A 17,343-nucleotide genomic window follows, 5' to 3' on the forward strand; every position below is an offset into this window, starting at 1 on the left:
TTATAGTGTTATAGAGACTGAACATTTTGGATCTGAAAAGATAAAGACCACAATATGTCCAGGGCTAAATGAGGATTTTTTTTATTAATTTATTTTCACTTTTCCCCATTACAAAAGTTGGTCGGTGCCATCTGTTTTTGCTTCTTCAGTAAAGACAACATTAATACATTCACATAATACATTTATATAGGCTAATAATAGCCAACAAATATCTGTTAAATGAAAAGGAAGTGAAATAATGTAATACAAAAAACAAACTTCTCATTAGACATTGACAGCAAAAACTACAGACAGGTTTCGCACAGCAGGCCTGAACACTGAAAGATGCGTCAAGTTACTTGCACCAGAATAAGACCAGAGATTCTGCGATTGTGGGAAAATAAAAGCATAATTTGTATCTAAAAAAATGTATATCAACATTAGCTGTAACGAACATGCAGTGAACACTGTTTACATAAATCGAGCAGGTGTTTTGTAATTTGTAATTTCCTAAACAGACCTTCTCGCAGTGGAAACATAAGGGTGTGTTATTTTGAAAAGCTTAATGGGAAGTCCTTTATGCGGCTAGTGTCATCTGCTAAGAAAACGCTGTTTTTAAAGGGAAACCAAGGTTGTTGCGGTTTGTGGTGGGCATAGCAGGTTGAAGGTAGGTGTACATTTATTTCTGTGCACTGACTGTCCCGGTACGGTCGGTTTTCTTGTCCACTTACTTTCTTATGTTTAGCATCTCACTGCTTTGGTTAGCGGAAATCAAGATGCGGGCGAGTGTCAAGTCTAGACAATTGGTAAACGGTGGTAAAGTGCTGGCTAACTCGCTAGCTAGAATGAAGCTAACACGGCTAACGGTACCGTTACCCGGTACACGAGAGCAGCTGCCCGGACTCAGATGTTGAGGAAGAGGTTGTTCGTTTGTGGAAGTCGACCACGGATAAGTGGACACATATTCTGGCTCTCTTATGAAATACATTCACAGTTTTATCAAGTCTTACTAGTACAGAGGCGAATATTTAATCTGAATGGCTGCGGGGGGTGATGGTGTGTTATGGCCACCACACAGACAATAATGTATTTAAGTCAGCATCCACCGTTTCACCTGCTTCTGAAAGACTTGTTGAGGATATAAAAGGAAATGTAATAATAGCTTCATGTTTAGCCTACATCTGCAACCTGTTTGTCAATTTTCAGCAGTTATTCCTAATTCATAAAACGTTATAACAAGTTTAGCCTATATTTATTAAGATGTAGGGTAGGCTAAATGAATGAGATTTTGTATAGCATTGTGTATTTAGATTAAATTTAATGACTAATAAACTTAAAGTTTTCTATGTGTCATGTAAAGCAGCAGTGTGAGCAGAAGCAGAATTTAGAAATAGCAGTAACTAAAAGAGAAAATTACCCTTTTAATGACATGATACTAGTGATTTGTTTTGTAAGTTATTTATCATCCACAACATTAAAATCCACGTTTTTGAGCATATAAAGAACAACACTGCTGTTTAAAAGATATAACTGATGTATTAATCTTAGTTTGTTATTTTTTACAATGTCAGAAATCTTATGATGTAGGCCTGGCCTACTAAGGTCCAGGTTGATTGGGCATGAAGTGTGTTGCGTTGTAAGAAATGCATGCTTAAAAATGCACTTGAAAAAAAATGGCGTTTCTTTTTTTTATAATAAAATCTAAGGGGACTTTATATTCATTTTGAAAATATCTGGCTTTTTTTTTGCCAAATCGGTAGTAAGCAATCGGAAATTCAGGTCCTCCCTCACTGTCTGGTGTGAACCCTGTAAAGTAGCCTTGACTTGCGGGAATATTCTGGCCTTGCTCAGAGCAGCATTTGTTATTTGACAGCACTTCAAAAGCCTCTGCAAACACTCTCCTACTGACGGCATACATTCATTAGAGGGAACAACTACCATGCAGCACAACAAACCATATGAGGAAGCTGTTAACACAGGACATTGAGTGCAGGAGAGCAACATGGAAGTATGAAACAAAGCAGCATGACTGCATATATCCATATGCAAATCTAGTTTCAGCGTTTGTTTATGGAAATGACGTGAAGAAGAAAATTGCAAATCTGGCACTTTTTTTGCAATTTATATGGCACTTTTATCCAAAGTGCTTTGCAAGGTCTTTGCTGCTCATTCCCCAGTCACGCACCGCGATGGCAGTGCGCTCCCTCCAAGGGAGCTGGCCTGACCATCGGGAGCAATTTATGGTTCAGTGTCTGGCCCAGGGACACATGGACATATGGACAGGAGGCGCTGGGGCTCAGACTGCTAACCCAGTGAACAACCTGCTCTACCTCCAGTGAATTAAAAAGCAGCTCATTGGACAAAATGTACCAATAACGTTTAAAAGAATTGGGAAACATTGTTGGGTTGAGTTGCAGTGACGGTGTCTTTCTTCATTGGTGAAGCACAAATGAAACAAAAGAAAATTGAATACCCACTTACTTCTTGACAGTTTTTTTGTATTAATGTAAAAGTATGAGGATATTGGTTTTATTTTGGAAAGAGAACCATGTTTACCATAGCAGCCTGTGTAAAACTGATTTACGTAGGTATTTGAGAGATGGAAGGTGGGGATTCTGGAGAATGTTTTTGTCAAAATTGGTGAATATCTCCAAACTATCCGCTACCTATACTGTACGTACTGTGTTTTAGCTGAAAGAAATCCTTGTGTTACCGGTAAGGCTCTGTAAACTGGCATGCAAAGAAAGTGTAGACCTATGTAAACAAAGGGCCCCACCGAAGCTAGCAACATGACAGTTTACAAAGCATAGGCTGTGACACCAGATTGTTTTATTTTGCGCAAAGAGTACAGGTAGTGTATCGTGAGGAGATATTCACTGATATTGACAAAGTGATTTTGACAACAAACATTCACCAGAATCACTGACTCCCAACTTTTAAGAGATCCATGTGTTTTGCCCGCAGAATTCTCAAACAAAACTGATTATTGAAAGCTGTTGAAGTGCCTTCAAATGTGATGTTGAGAACAACAATTAGTATCGCTGTAACTAGAGGTCTCATTGTTAAATGAAGTCCATGCAGATGGAGGAGCTGGTGGCAGATGTGGGTGGGTCATCGGGGCGGACTGTGAGTCATTGTGTTCTACAGTGAGAGGGGGTATGAGGAATGGTCACTCTGTCTGCGGCCTCTTTACACCAACCTTAAACCACAACAAAAACTTCCCTTAAAGCTCCCAATTCCTCTTTAGGACTTCTGACTTTAGTTGCAAGCCCATTGAAAATGCCAAACTGTTATTTTCGTTATCAATTAATCTGTATATGATTTTCTCACTTTACTGTAGGGGCTGCACAATATATCGAAAATGTATTGTTATCGCAAATGTTTATCGTGGTATACGTATCGCAAAGACTGTTTGAACTGCGATAAATGATAGCATATTCCACGTGCCATGAATTCACACTCTGCATGACAATATATTGGGCTGATCAGATGATGCCCTACGGCTGTAAAGCTCTCCCCTCATGTAGACACTAGTGGCTGAGCTGGTAAAGCACATGGATGTGAAAATATAGCTCTTGGATTACTCGTTAGCCAGTTGGGATTTGCATGAAGACCAGCAAGTGTGTATTACCACCTTAGACAACAATGCCAATGTCGTGAAGGCCACCAAACTCAACAACTGGGTCAGACTGAAATGATATGCTTTGTTACGGCTAGCCAAGGGGTAATAATAGGTTGCTTACTGCGTGGGGTCTATGTTGGCAGTGAACTCAAAGCAGAAAGACGTTAATAACACTCAGTATTTGTTTATTAATCACAAGTGATATAGCTAAGTCAACACTGTTTTTCCATATTCCAAGTGTTCCTGATATTGTGCAGCCCTACTTTACTGATTTGTTTTTTGGCAGATAATGGTGAAAAATACCACACAAATTGACTAAGTCCAAGGTGATGTCTTAGAATGTGTTGTGTTGTCCGCTCAACAGTAGGGCGCCCTACTGAGCTAAGGGCGCCCCCTTGGCATTATTTTTTTAATGTGTCTCACAATCTATGGACTATCAGAATAGCTGGACATTCATTTTCTGTATGGGCTAAATTATTTATCACCTAATTGTTGCTGCTCTAAGAGCCATGGTCAAAGCCACAGAGGGGCTTAACATGTTTATGTCAAGGTTTCCTGCATCCATACAATAATTGCATAAGACAGATTTTCAATTTGTATAAAAAACTATTAAATCACATCAGCAGCACTGCCTTATGTTGATGTTTGACCTTTGTTTGGGAATAAGAGCTCCTTTCCATTTCAGAGTAGGTCAAGACACTTCGACTGTGTTGACTCTATATTCCCTCAGAGCGAAGGACACTTGTAACTGAACACTGTGTAAAACGATCCAGCCTGTTGTCCCATGCCTGCCTCCAACACAGATCTGACCTTGGCTGAGTCCTCATTATCATGTTGGGCACACTCTGCCCTGACAGTACCTTTTTACAGACTCATGCTGCTGTTCATTTCTCTTCAAGAGGTGCTTGTCTTTCTGTATCACAGAAAGAGTACAGTAATCATCTCTGTGAGTGTCTGTCTTTTAGAGAAAACTCACCTCAATATGTTATTATATGGCCATCATCAGATGGTAGATAAAACACAACCATTTACAGTAAACAGCAGGTTTTGTATTCAGTCGTGTAGAATCAAATAGCAAGAGTTTGTCTTTATACATTCTATTTATTTTCCACTAATGTTAAACAGTGAGAGATGGAGGACGTTATCCAAGAACAGGCTTGTTTGTCCAATCATAGCCTCTTTTCTCTAAGTTGAGCTGGCACTTTCACCTTATTAAATATTTTCATAATACCTTTGTAATACCTGTATGAGAAGAGATTCACTGACTCACAGGCATGTAAAGTGAACAGGTTTCTGAAATATTAGTACTACATAGTTACAAGTTACTTCCTGTCATGCATTTCAGCTAGCTGTCAACTGTAGTCTAACAGTGCAACTTTTAACAGCATCTGTGAGGCAGTTTTGAAGTTAACTTTGTATGTTGAGGCTAGATGGACCTGAATACAATTCATATTGCATTTGAAGTGACATCTCACTGCCATAACTGACTGTTCCCCTCTCTTCTCTCAGGTAGCTGCTGGTTGCAGGGCTGTGTGGAGCAGAAGAGCTGTGCCATTCCCCCTTCTTTTCCTTCCATGTCCCCCCCTGTGTGTTTCCCTGTGTGTTAGTGACCCCGCACCCCCACCCACCCCTCCACCTGACCCCTCCTGTCCTGTGGCCACTCCCGCCCAAAGTCCCCCTCTCCCCCCATGCTTGGGACAAAGCCAGCTCACTGCCAGCCCAATGACTGCCTGGATCGTCCTGCCTGTCAGCCTGTCTGCCTTCTCCATCACAGGAATATGGATAGTGTGAGTTACGGTGACACTTGACCATTGACACTTATGCTGTCACAATGAAACATAATGTGTGCACATTATCAAGTGGACAGATGGAGCAACACGTATAGATGTATATGGCTCTCAAGGCAAGTCAGCTTGTTGTCAAATTCACTTTTGTCAAAATCAGTAGTGAATATTTCCTCACGATCCGCTACTTGTCTGTACTGTGCATGCACTCTGTAAATTTGCATGTAAACAAGGGGCTGTTAACAGAACCTAGGCTGTTTATTAACACTGGATTTTTTTCAGCGCACACACAGTATGGACAGTTAGCAGATCGTGAGGAGATATTCACTGTTTTTGACAGAAGTGGTTTTTGACAACAAGCATTCTCCATAATCGCTGACTCCACAAGATCAACATTTAAAGGAAATGGGTTTATTAGCATACCGAGATGTCTACACTGTTGAGTAATATTTGAGTGTATTCATGTACTCCCCTGAGTCATCATGAATGACCCTTTTTCTCAAGCGCAGTATGATATCCTTCCTAATAAATTTTTTAATTGTGTCATCAGGGATTAGAACACTATGTCTGACATTTGCCTTTTCGCGCTTTATACCATGGTGTGTTCCTTGCCCCACAGGTATGCCATGGCAGTGATGAATCACCATGTTTGTCCTGTGGAGAACTGGTGAGTGATTTCCCTCATTTGATCAGAGTACACTGATTACACAGCTGCCAGTAGGAGATGACCTGAACTCATTGTGTCAATGCTACAGGTCCTACAATGTAACATGCACAGAGGAGCTGGCCCGACCAGGCTTCCCCAAGACATGCTGCACCATCCAGGACATCCCCCTCATCAGGTCTGCTGTGACAGCTCTCCTCTTCTCTGCATGTCAAGCCTTTGTTTCTGCACAATACAAAAGCATTTTGACGTCAGCAAAGGCCCTGAGGCATACATTAGCACCAAGTTATGTCGTGGCTCTGACATTAACCCACTCTTTGCATAAAATTGCATTTGTGTAATCTGCAAATAAGCCTCTAACAAAAGCACACTTGTAAAAAGGCTTGATTGCAGGCTTTTTGCAATGCATGTTAGAGGATAGACCTCATCTTCATTTATGTTTATGCATTTACATCTAGATGTATGATCAGAACAACTTGTTTTGCATCCTTTTCAATTCAGAAGTGTAGTCCACAAACGTGCAACCATAGCCAGTGTATTTGTACATACTGATGGATGCATGGTTAAGGGACTGTAGTCTTACATAGGTTTTTTCCCCCTACCTCTTATACTAACAGCTTTTTTGTCTCCATGTGCTACAGTAAATGTGGCTCCTTCCCTCCTGAAAGCTGCTTGTTCAGCCTGATCGGCAATGTTGGAGCCTTCATGGGTAAGGCCTATTACGATTACCAGATATAAAACCATACAGTTGTGCGATTAAAACCTTAGTGTGTGAAGTGTTTATTTAAAGAAATAGTTCCAATATTTGGCTTTTTTGGTGAGAGTTGGATGAAAGGATTAAATTCACTCGTGTCTTGGAAGGCCTTAATATACAGCTACTGCCAGGATACGGTTAGCTTAGCTTGGCATTAACACTGAATGCAGCCAGCCTGGCTCTGTTGAATAGCAGTAAAGTTTTTCCTATTGGCAGCCCCAAAGCTCACTAATAAATAAAAATGCTGTTTTTATGTGCGGGACTATTTCTTTCTTTTTACGGTGGCAGAGTCATGACGTCTCTGTGAGGTTGCCAAGCAACCAGTGGAGACCTCATAAGTCACTGCGTCTAGTAGTTTTTTCAGCACTCTGCACTAAACATTGCATTTCAACACTTGTAACTAGCAAGATATATTGTGTTAATTAGTGAGCTTTGGAGGCTTGGAAGGCTGAACTTGAAGGCTTTTGTAAAGTATATTTATGCAAGGCCCTGTAGATAATAATTTGTCTCTTCAAACAACTACTGTGGTGGGAAGAGGTTATTAAAAACATAATTGATTTATTTTTCATTATAAGACTATCATGTAAATGTACTTAATTGTTTTGTACTATAATGTTATGTAATGTCAAAATGTTTCCCACAACTATAGGGTGATATATTGTCAAAGATAGTGAAAGAGTGATTATTCAATATATCCAATAAATTGAAATCCCTCCTTACACAGATAAGAATGCTGCCTTCTGCCCTTTAACACCAGTGCAATGAATAACTGAAGTGAAAGGTGTTTAATATCTGTCTCTGTGCATTCTGTGTGTTATATTAATCCTCCATGGAGCCCACAGACAACAGCCACTAGCCTCCTAGAGATACGGAGTGGCTTGAAATAGCTTGTGGTCTCTAATCAATAATGAATGTGGCTTTCCTTCCACTTCCCCCTCCGCCCCCTCCTCTGCATTTGCCCTCTGTGGCCTGCCTGCCTTCCTCCTTGTAGTCTCACCACTCGGCTCCTGCCCAATTATCCCCCCCCCCCCCCTGTCCTTAATTGCATTCTCTCCTGCTTGTTTTCACTATCGCTCCATTATTCACATCAACTCTTCTTCCTTTATGTGTTTACATTTGATCCAGGCTGCATAATCATCTTTTCACGTTTTGTTGCATTTTTATGTCTACATATTCCGTCTTTCCTCTCTTTATGCTTTTTTCAACAGTGTATGAGCTGACTGGATGCTTTAGTTCTGACCTTTGACTTTCTTACTGCTAGTGGCTTTTAATGTTGTTGATCTGTGGTTTTAGAACCTTGGTGGTAGTACTGTACCTGTTAGGAACTTGCGGGTTTATAGCCTGCAAAGGAAAGTACAACCTTATGCAACTAAAGAGGTCAATAGTTGACAGAAGACATCTTTGAGACAGCAGTAAACACAACTCCTAGTTTAAGATCAGCAGAATGGGTGCACTCACATGACAGTCCACCAGCTATAGATACAAACATAAATGCACAAAGGCATCGTGTTTAAATAAGAATTTTTGAAGCTGAAAAGTCAAGAAAATGTGTATAATGGCGTCAGGTTTCTGATTTCCCTATTCAGTATGAAATCGATTTCCAGTCAACGATTCTGGAGAATGCTTGTTTTCAATATCACCTTTTTGTCTAAATCAGTGACTCTCCTCAGAGCCTAGGCTGTGTATTAACACTGGATGGTTTTTTTCAGCACACAGCGACAAAGTGATTTTGACAGCAAGCGTTCTCCAGAATCGCTGACTCTTCATTTAATAGCTTCAATGATTAAATTAGTGTTTTATTTCCACCGATTCATGTCAAAAAGCTTTTACGGCTGTAATGTGCAGCATATTTTCTATGCTGTGTTATGGATGCAGTGTAAATGTCCCCCTGTTTGTCCTGCAGTGGTGATGGTGTGCCTTCTGCGCTACGCCCAGGTGATCGAACACAGCCACCGATGTTGGGTCAACACCAGCGGTCTGGTGTCCGGTTGCACCAACGCTTTGGGTCTGGTGATGGTGGGCAACTTCCAGGTAAATTCCCTGTAGCAACTTTGCTGACACAAATGCACCTATTTAAAATGTTACCGTCCCTTTGTTCCTTTTTCGGACTTCAGCCGAGTGCCTTCTGACTGAGCTGCTCTGTCTGTCAGGTTGATCACGCCAAATCTCTACACTATGTGGGTGCCGGTGTGGCATTTCCAGCAGGGCTGCTGTTTGTGTTACTGCAGTGTGTGCTCACCTACCGGGTGGCTGTGACCGCCCTCGACTACTGGATGGCCCATTTCAGAGTGGCTCTGGCACTGGGAGCCATGGTCTCCCTCGTCCTCAGTATCCTTTTTGTAATAGTGGGGTGTCCCCCTTGGTGTGCAGTTGCATTAATGACATACTGTATGTTACATCTTAACAGTTTTTCATATGTTGCCTTAGTAAGGTAAATAAGTAAATGATTTAACCTGTGATCATCCTTCACATACATTTGACATGTCCTATCTAGAAAAGCACAGGTGTAACTAATACCATTAATAATGGCTGTCACACATTTAGGTCACCAGGACAAGTCAAAATGTCTACCCTGAGTAGAGGCCATCTCACTCAATTGAAAGAATAGGTTGTTGAGGTTGGATGTGTAACTCATTGGTCTTTTTTTACATTGAATTTTTCATGGCCCCACCTTGCCACCCTGAGATCAGTTAATTCACATTCTGTGGTGACCTCTCCTTTTCACCTACTAGCCTTGAGACACTTCTGCATACATCAAGTTGTTCGTCCTTTAACTTTGGGACTGGAAAGGGAAGAAGCCATAACATGTCTAGGCACACTTCGATCCCTCAGAACTCTGTGTCGAGCTGCCAAGAGATAACTCTTCACAGCTGCACCTTAACCTTCTCTAATCAGGAAGCAGTTTACTCTTTCCCTTCCATCACTGATTATTGTCATCCTTTAGTTCTGTCTGCCGTCTCCTCGTCTTCTGTCAGCAGGAATAAGAAGCATTCAGGTCCATGTTGATTATCTGATGAATACTAACAGTCCTAGATGAATATACTGCATTCACTGACTGGTTATCCCGTTTTAAAAACCCAGGAGCCGCAAAGCCAAGTTGCTATTTAACCCTAATCATGAATCATTGAATTCACATTTGGCACCATGCGGTTTGGCTGCTTCTCATGTGTTTCATCTCCTTATCATGCATTTGATTCAGGCTGATAGCTTTCATGCTCTCTCCTTCCTGTGCCTCTGAAGATGAAGTGAAATAGGTTGAATGATGTAATGTGCAATGTACCAGAGATGTTGGTCCTCCTTAACGTCCTTCCTCCTCCAAGGCGGCATCTTCTTCATCCACGAGAGCTTTGTCCTGCAGCACGCGGCGGCCATCTGCGAGTGGGTCTTCACGGTGGACATCCTGGTCTTCTACGGCACCTTCACCTACGAGTTTGGCACCGTCACCAGCGAGACCCTGATGGCGGGCCTGCAGCAGAGCCACCACCTGGGCTTAGGGGTCATCATGGGCCCCAGTGCCCGGGCCTCGACAATGGGCGGGGCGACTAAGGGCCTTAAGTCCCCCGGGGGAAGCAGCACATCTACACATCTCAACTGTACCCCGGAGACCATCGCCATGTTGTAGGTCTGGTGGTGTGTCAAAATGTCACTACAGAGAGTCACTTCAGAGGCTCCTCAAACAGGACGGCAAAGACCACAGAGGCAGCATGAGGAAAGGAGGGACATTCTGATATCTTTTAACCACTGGCCCAACACCAGGTTATCCAATCTCTAATACTATACGATCTTCTAGGGTTTTTTCTTCAAGGTTGGTCTCAAGTCCGTTGCAGCCACATGTCCTGTTATGTTTGTGTGAATGTGTGGAGCCAGTCTGACAACTGGATCTATGAATCTTTTTCCAAGATGGCTGTTGATTTGGCCAAATTCTTCACTAGTGTACAACACACTGTTTCCTGAACAAGAGTTTCTTTTCTTTTCTAACTGTGTTTCACAGGTATCACGAGTAACATTATTTTCCCCCTCCCCAGACACTCCTCCTTGACCTATCAAATGCTTTGCGTGGCCCACCTGTTTTGGCCTTTTTTTTTTGCTTATCTCTGCACGGCACACTTTTTGAATGAGAGACTAACAATTAATGTTTGAGTTTGCGTACTAAGTAGAAAACATTGAATGTTTGAGAAGTGAATAGTCAACGGTTATGTATGTTTTACTGGCCTTTTTTTCAATCATCCATAAATTATGTCACGATTTGCAAAATCACTCATTTCACCTGACAATTTAATTTGTTTGCTCAGATCATTTTGATGCGAATTTTGATGGTTTTTTAAAAGTATTTTTCAAAATGTGTATGTGTATCTTGAGCCACTATCGTTCTCAAAAATCATGATGATCTCATTGACATGTGAATGCAGAACGGCTGCATAGAAAGCTACTGGTCTGTCCTGTTGTTAAGACTGGGACCACGTGCAACTCAGTCACTTTGAACTGAGAATCTCTGAAGTGGCCTCCCTGGATCTCATTTTGTTATGGTCCCATAAGTTGCATGATCTGATGGTTTCTTTGTAATGTTTCATGCTATTGTTTGAGTTCATTGATTGTCATGTTCGGTGCAATAATTACCATCAATCATCTGATAATTGTCTGCTCCGCTGGAGTAAAGAATGCCTTTTTTTATTTTTTAAGTGATACCAAGACATTTAAAGTGACCTACATCTTATAGTTAAACAAGCAGGTGTGTTAAGGTGGAACTAAAATCTGACTAACACACTAACTTATAGAACAATTGTCCACACACTGATTGGATTCCAGGCTGGACCCTTGGAAACCTTATTTGAGTTATTTTTTATGTAAAGTGATATGGAGCCTTCTGAGCAGATGTAGGGGATATTTTGTCCACAGGAGTTAGCTGAGATGGTAATATTAAGCGTGTAGACCTTGTTCCATAAACCGCATGCCGTCAAATGATGTCAATGCAGTGTTACAACTATAGGCCACCTTGCAGGTTGTATACTGAAGTAAAAGTGGGTTATGTACTGCAAGTTTTTTTTTTATGATTTCCTGTTGCCAATATCTCTTAAAGTAATAATTACGGTTGTGAATTAGCTCCACACCAGACTGCCACAAACTACCACTGCTCAAACTAAAGCTGACTAATGCCACTCCGTGTAGGGTTACACTCGGATTAAGTTCTTGTTTAAGGGGCTTGGCTATTTCTGTGAGCCTTTCCAGAAGTATGTATTCTTCCCTCTGCATAGTGTTGATACATTTTTATCTGTCTAACCACTGGATGCCAGCAATACGTGTTTTTAAGAAGGTCACATCACCTACCTCTTTTAATCTTTTGTGGGTTTGATGATCTGAAACGAAAGCTAGAGTACCAACATGATTTCCATCTCACACTGGTTTGATGAGGAAAGTATTTAATATGGTGGTTTCTCGGTGGTCATCAAAGATCTCTGTCTACAGAGGAACTGCTGTTACACAAGCTATGTAATCATGTGTCATGTCAGTTTTCTTTACTTTTTGTGCAAATTATTTAAGTTCCGTTGTTTGTGGGACTGCAGCAATCCTGATCTTGCCAAAAAGACTGGAATCCATTGGAGTTTTTGATTGGTTTTCTGAGCGTCAGCAGTAGGTGTATGAATTGGTATGAGTGCACTGTTTTAGCCTTATCCCTTGTGTACTGTGCCAGGGGAACATGTTCAGATAGTTATTTTTGGTTTATCTTGTGTTCAGCTGTAGCCTATTTTACCATACTGTAACTTGGTCACAAGTAGTGACTACAAATGGCAGCTTGTATGAGCCCTCACATCAGGGTGGGATTCATTCTGTAACAGCATTTGCTCCATAACGCCATCTTCCACAGGCCAAACTTCTGAAATGATTGTTCCTTTGCGTTCTGCCAAAATGTACACTTCAGCAAGCCGTCACATGGTATCTTTGTTTGTGGGAGAATCCTGTATTACAAAAAGGCTGCCTGACCTCTTGCAACCACAACACAGAAACCAACGTCTATAGAAATGTATTAGTCATATTTCCTAGATTTTGAAAAATATGTACGAGAATGGAAATGGAGAAATCCCAGAAAACAAGTCAACACAGATGATTTTGTTTCCTTTTATAAATTCTGTAAATATGTATGATTTGTCTATCATTTTCTGTATTTTCATTTGACAAGAGATTTATATTCAAATATTAAATAAAAAAAAATTATAAATTATTAGCAGATGTGTTGCATGGGCTGTTCTTGAAACACAGAAAATTGTCTTTCTTTCCTTATATAAAACAAATGATTAGCCAGTTGCAGTTTAAAACACAAACAAATGCATTATATTCATATGGTAATTGTTACACAGTGTTAGTAGTACCATTGTGAGACTATGGCCTATGTATTCTCAGGGTAGTGGTTTCTTTATGTAAAAAGATGTTCTATTATTTGAAAGCAGAAATAGAAAATACTTGTCAGTCCAGATGACATGAAGAATGGCTAACTTACATACAAACATACTGCTGGTTTAAAAATCACACCCAGGATGTTCAGTGTCAGAGCAGGGTTGCAGGTCCAGTAATGTGCGTCACTGTAACACATGCACCAATAGCAGATGTGGATTTTTCCCAGATTACTGCTGGTATATGGAAGAAAAAGTTATTCCTCTGTCTAGGCTAGAAAAGAGCAGATTTTTTTCCACACATCAAAACATCATCACGGGACAATCTAAAAGGGAAATTTAACCAATTTTACACATTAAAGTCAGTTAACTGAGCATGAGAAACACGACTCACTCAAAACAGTAGTATAATATCCTGCTTCTGTGGCTCTAGGCAGGCTATATCCAGTCTGAAAAAGTATTCCCTCTGCTTGGGGACTACAAAATTACAGAAAGCCTGTGTAACACTTGGGGGTATGGCATTTGAAAGATGTTTGCCTTTATCAGACAGGGAAGGTCTGATAAATGCAAACATCACAATAAAATGACAAGGGGAGGATCCAGCATCTTTGGGGTGTGACCATAGATAGTAAGGGTGTGACTCACACTGGGAACTAAAGATTCAAGATATATTGAATTAGTGAAAGTCTATACCACTTATACTACACAGCTCTTGAAATTATCTCAGATTTAAACATTAAACATTTTTGTGAAAAAAAGAAAACAAAATAAATATATTTCTGTCTTTATATCATTCATATTCATATTTCACACACACAGCTGAACAGACGTTTTGTATTGTGCGCTTAAAGCTCCTATAAGTTTATAAAAAGGGAATAAAGAGCCTGAAATGCTTCTGAGTGCTTCAGTGTCAACAGCATATTCATCTTAAAATAGTATCAGTCTAAAAAAGCATTAAACCAACTTAAGAGACAAACATTTTGGATTTCCAACGACCCAGTTGCATATGCTGCATTCACCCCACTTCAAATAAATTCATTAAATTAGCCATTTTAATTGTGTTACATATTTGTAGTATTGTTTAATATTATAAGGACGGAACTATTTATTGATAGCGTGTCCTTTTTTTGGAGATACTCGTGGTATATTTGACTCGATTACGAGGCTGACGATTTTATTTTTTTTATTCCCAGTGTTTGAAATGACATTCTGTACCAAATGGATTGAACGCAGCATTATGCATTCGGTGACGCTTTTCATTGGCAAAACGTCACAAACTGTGACACCAACATTTACCACAGCACCATCATGTCATGTGTACATGGCTCCATGTAGATCTTCCAGCCTGTGCTCCCTCTGTTTTCTTCTGTCCTGCAGGACGGAAAAATACTTTTCAGGCAGGGACTGACAACACATCAAAAACACACTTACAAGATGAGTATCAGTCGTACCATCCAATGCTGTTTACACACACACTCACCTTGTCCTTTTTAAATTCCTCATACTCAGGATTGTCAGTCGGTAATTCAAGTCGGCAGAGCGGGCAGGAGTTGGTCTATAATGGCAAACGTGCAAAAAAAATGTAAAGGAATTCTAAGCAGACAGTCAAACTTTTACATCACACGTCTGAAGAACAATGAAATTCTGAATGAGAAATGTGTGAGCTTCACCTTGCCCAGCCACGGCAGTATACATCCTGCATGGAAAAGGTGTTTGCAAGGCATTTCTCGAACTGTCTCCTGCTCCTCGAACTCCAGCAAACACACAGGACACTTTAGGCTTTTGTCTGTGCGAACAGAAAGCCAGATTAAACTTCTGATGTTGGTTAATCACAGGTTTCACTGGAGCTAATGAAGGAAAAATCTATCCTTTGGAACAAATGATTTAAACACATTAAAGCTGGAGTCAATGATTCTAGAGAACGCTTGTTATCAAAATCAGTGAATATCTCCTCACTGAGCGCTACCTGTCCTAGGCTCTGTGAACTGGTATGTAGACAAATTAGGGACCCACCACAGCTAGCAACATGCCTGTTTACAGAGCCTAAACTGCATTGCATAACACTGCATTTTCCCCTCAGAGCACACAAAGTATGCGGATCGTCATACCAAGAATTTCAAAATTCAATGATTAAAAAGAAAAAAAAATGTTTGACAACAAGCTTTCCCAGAATCACACCACTTTTTTAATTGGACTGTCTGTTTTTATCATAGATAATATATTATATTGGAGCAAATGTCACCTGCTTGCTCTGGAGAAATGATAACCACAGTGAGGGTCTGAACAGCTGTCTTGGCAGCCGGAGGTGGAAGGCGCTGGTCCCAGCCCGACAAGTCAAATGACCCAGAGTCAAATAGGTCCAAGCCCTGCATCAAAGACCTGTACACAGAGACCAACAGCCAATCAGAACCCTCAACACTACATGCAAAGTCTTTTAATTTCTCTGAAGTTTGACTGGCCTCACCTGGCCAGTTCAAGTAGTGCATTCTGCCGATACTGTTCCTCTGGGTTGGTGGGCTCACAGTCGTGTTCATCAAAGTAGGATGCCATTCTGGTCCAGCCCACGCTGTGGTCCCCTTTGCATTAAGATACCTGACGGACAGGCAGAAGGCTCAACGGTCAAATACATCAAATCATCTTTACAGCTGAGGAACTTGGCAGGGCTTTTTCACTGATGAGTGATGAACCATAGCTTCAGCGTCTCTCCAGGAAACACTATGTATTTATAAAAATAAAATTAAACTTGACTTCTTTGGCCAAGAGAGAAGTAAAGTATACTACAAACGTTGAAAACTTTAAAATTTGGTATGTTTTTACTACTACACAACTAAAAGGCCAAAAACAATAATGTGTCACCTAAATGTCACAACCTGACCATATGTGATCAAGCCAGGGCCAACGGACTGCTACAAGTAATGATTTGGTCATTCATCAAATGAAATATTGTGGAGTTGTCTGGCTCAGAGAGCCGTGTGTATTGTAAGACCGCCTTTCAGGGGGCCCATCAGGACTTTTTGTATAGGGGCCCAGAATTTGGTGCTACGCCCCTGGATCAAGCCATGCTGATTTGTACATTATTAAAATTGATTCTAACCATCATTTTGAGTTTTTTAATTGCAATGTCAGAAAAAAAGTTTGATAAAAATCCTACTCGCCATGTCTGAGCCTTTTAACGTAAGACTTTTAATTTAATACATGGTAGTAATTAAGGCTTTATTTTTAGATTAACTTGTTCAGTGACTGCTCAGACTTTTTAAGTATCTGTAGGAAGCCTGTGCTCTAGAACTGGAGACTTCAATTTAACCGCAGGAACGGCTCTTAAACTCATCACATGCTAAACTACAAACAATGACGTTCATTGATAGAAATGCGATTGTTATCGCGTTATTAACAAAAACGAGTTTTCCCACCAAACTCTTAGGTTTGAGACGTATGCAACAGCAAAAGCAACGAGATAATATTACACTTAAAGTTTAAATAAATACATGTTTGATAAAGCACTTTAACATTGAAAAGGCAAAGTTAGAGTATCTGATAAACAAGGACGCGTAAATATTGAGCTTATTCACTGGCTGTTTAACTTATAACAGAGGCTAAAGTCTGACGACAGCAAGACCAATTTATTTTTCAACCTTGACACGAAGAATAAACAAGAATAACGTGTTGACAAATGCTTAGCAAGACTTAACAAAAAGAGCTCGACTTACCCGAAATTAGCACCAATAAATATGTCATTCTTCCGGGTATGACGACGTCAACTGTGCGGTACTCTGTCCAATCACAGCAGATGTTACGCCGTTTTTCTTCTTCCTCTTTGAATTCACTGCGGATAGCAAACAACGACGCTGCATTACCGCCACCAACCGGCATGTGGCATGTACTGGCTCAGTACACTTATTGAAACTGGTGACTGACTGAGCTAACAATTACTCTATTGTCTCTTCTCTTCAGTCACTGCTTCCCAGTATTTCTTATAATTGATTTTCTAAATATTATGGTAACTCAAAGTTCATTTGTTGCATCAGCTTTCTTAATAATATTCCTTTAGTTTGGATGATGGACTAGCGACTGTTTCTGCATTCACAATAAACTCATCCCCTCCTATACCTAAACTTCCCTAAGGCTCAAGTGTACATTAAATGTAGATGGAAGTA

The 17,343-nt window shown here is 40.5% G+C and overlaps 2 protein-coding genes across 2 annotated transcripts; one reads left to right on the forward strand and one right to left on the reverse strand.

Annotated features, from left to right (window-relative positions):
* The first annotated feature begins 625 nt into the window (after nt 1–625).
* On the forward strand, nt 626–13,023 carry LOC307264603 (transmembrane protein 150A-like). Its single transcript, XM_080046041.1, has 8 exons — nt 626–646; nt 5,111–5,388; nt 6,005–6,052; nt 6,141–6,227; nt 6,691–6,758; nt 8,707–8,834; nt 8,954–9,131; nt 10,124–13,023. The coding sequence occupies exons 2-8, from the start codon at nt 5,324–5,326 to the stop codon at nt 10,423–10,425; spliced, it is 876 nt and encodes a 291-aa protein (XP_079902167.1). The 5' UTR covers nt 626–646; nt 5,111–5,323; the 3' UTR covers nt 10,426–13,023.
* On the reverse strand, nt 12,946–16,932 carry rnf181 (ring finger protein 181). Its single transcript, XM_080046056.1, has 6 exons — nt 16,897–16,932; nt 15,654–15,781; nt 15,432–15,568; nt 14,860–14,975; nt 14,670–14,744; nt 12,946–14,560 (listed from the first exon to the last, which is right to left on the reverse strand). Exons 2-6 carry the CDS (start codon nt 15,737–15,739, stop codon nt 14,501–14,503), a joined length of 474 nt encoding a protein of 157 aa, XP_079902182.1. The 5' UTR covers nt 15,740–15,781; nt 16,897–16,932; the 3' UTR covers nt 12,946–14,500.
* Nucleotides 16,933–17,343: the final 411 nt, after the last annotated feature.

This window comes from Ammodytes marinus (assembly GCF_949987685.1).
Source record: "Ammodytes marinus genome assembly, chromosome: 2".
Lineage (NCBI taxonomy): Eukaryota > Metazoa > Chordata > Actinopteri > Uranoscopiformes > Ammodytidae > Ammodytes > Ammodytes marinus.

Bases quoted from the DNA above. Each gene is read 5' to 3' on its own strand.
- LOC307264603 (XM_080046041.1), top strand. From the start codon at position 5,324: ATGACTGCCTGGATCGTCCTGCCTGTCAGCCTGTCTGCCTTCTCCATC. The intron at 6,228-6,690 runs GTCTGCTGTGAC...CATGTGCTACAG, and splicing joins CAGGACATCCCCCTCATCAG to TAAATGTGGCTCCTTCCCTC. The intron at 6,759-8,706 runs GTAAGGCCTATT...TTTGTCCTGCAG, and splicing joins CAATGTTGGAGCCTTCATGG to TGGTGATGGTGTGCCTTCTG.
- rnf181 (XM_080046056.1), bottom strand. From the start codon at position 15,739: ATGGCATCCTACTTTGATGAACACGACTGTGAGCCCACCAACCCAGAG. The intron at 14,976-15,431 runs GTGACATTTGCT...CTGTTCGCACAG, and splicing joins CATTTCTCCAGAGCAAGCAG to ACAAAAGCCTAAAGTGTCCT. The intron at 14,745-14,859 runs GTGAAGCTCACA...TTGCCATTATAG, and splicing joins TACTGCCGTGGCTGGGCAAG to ACCAACTCCTGCCCGCTCTG.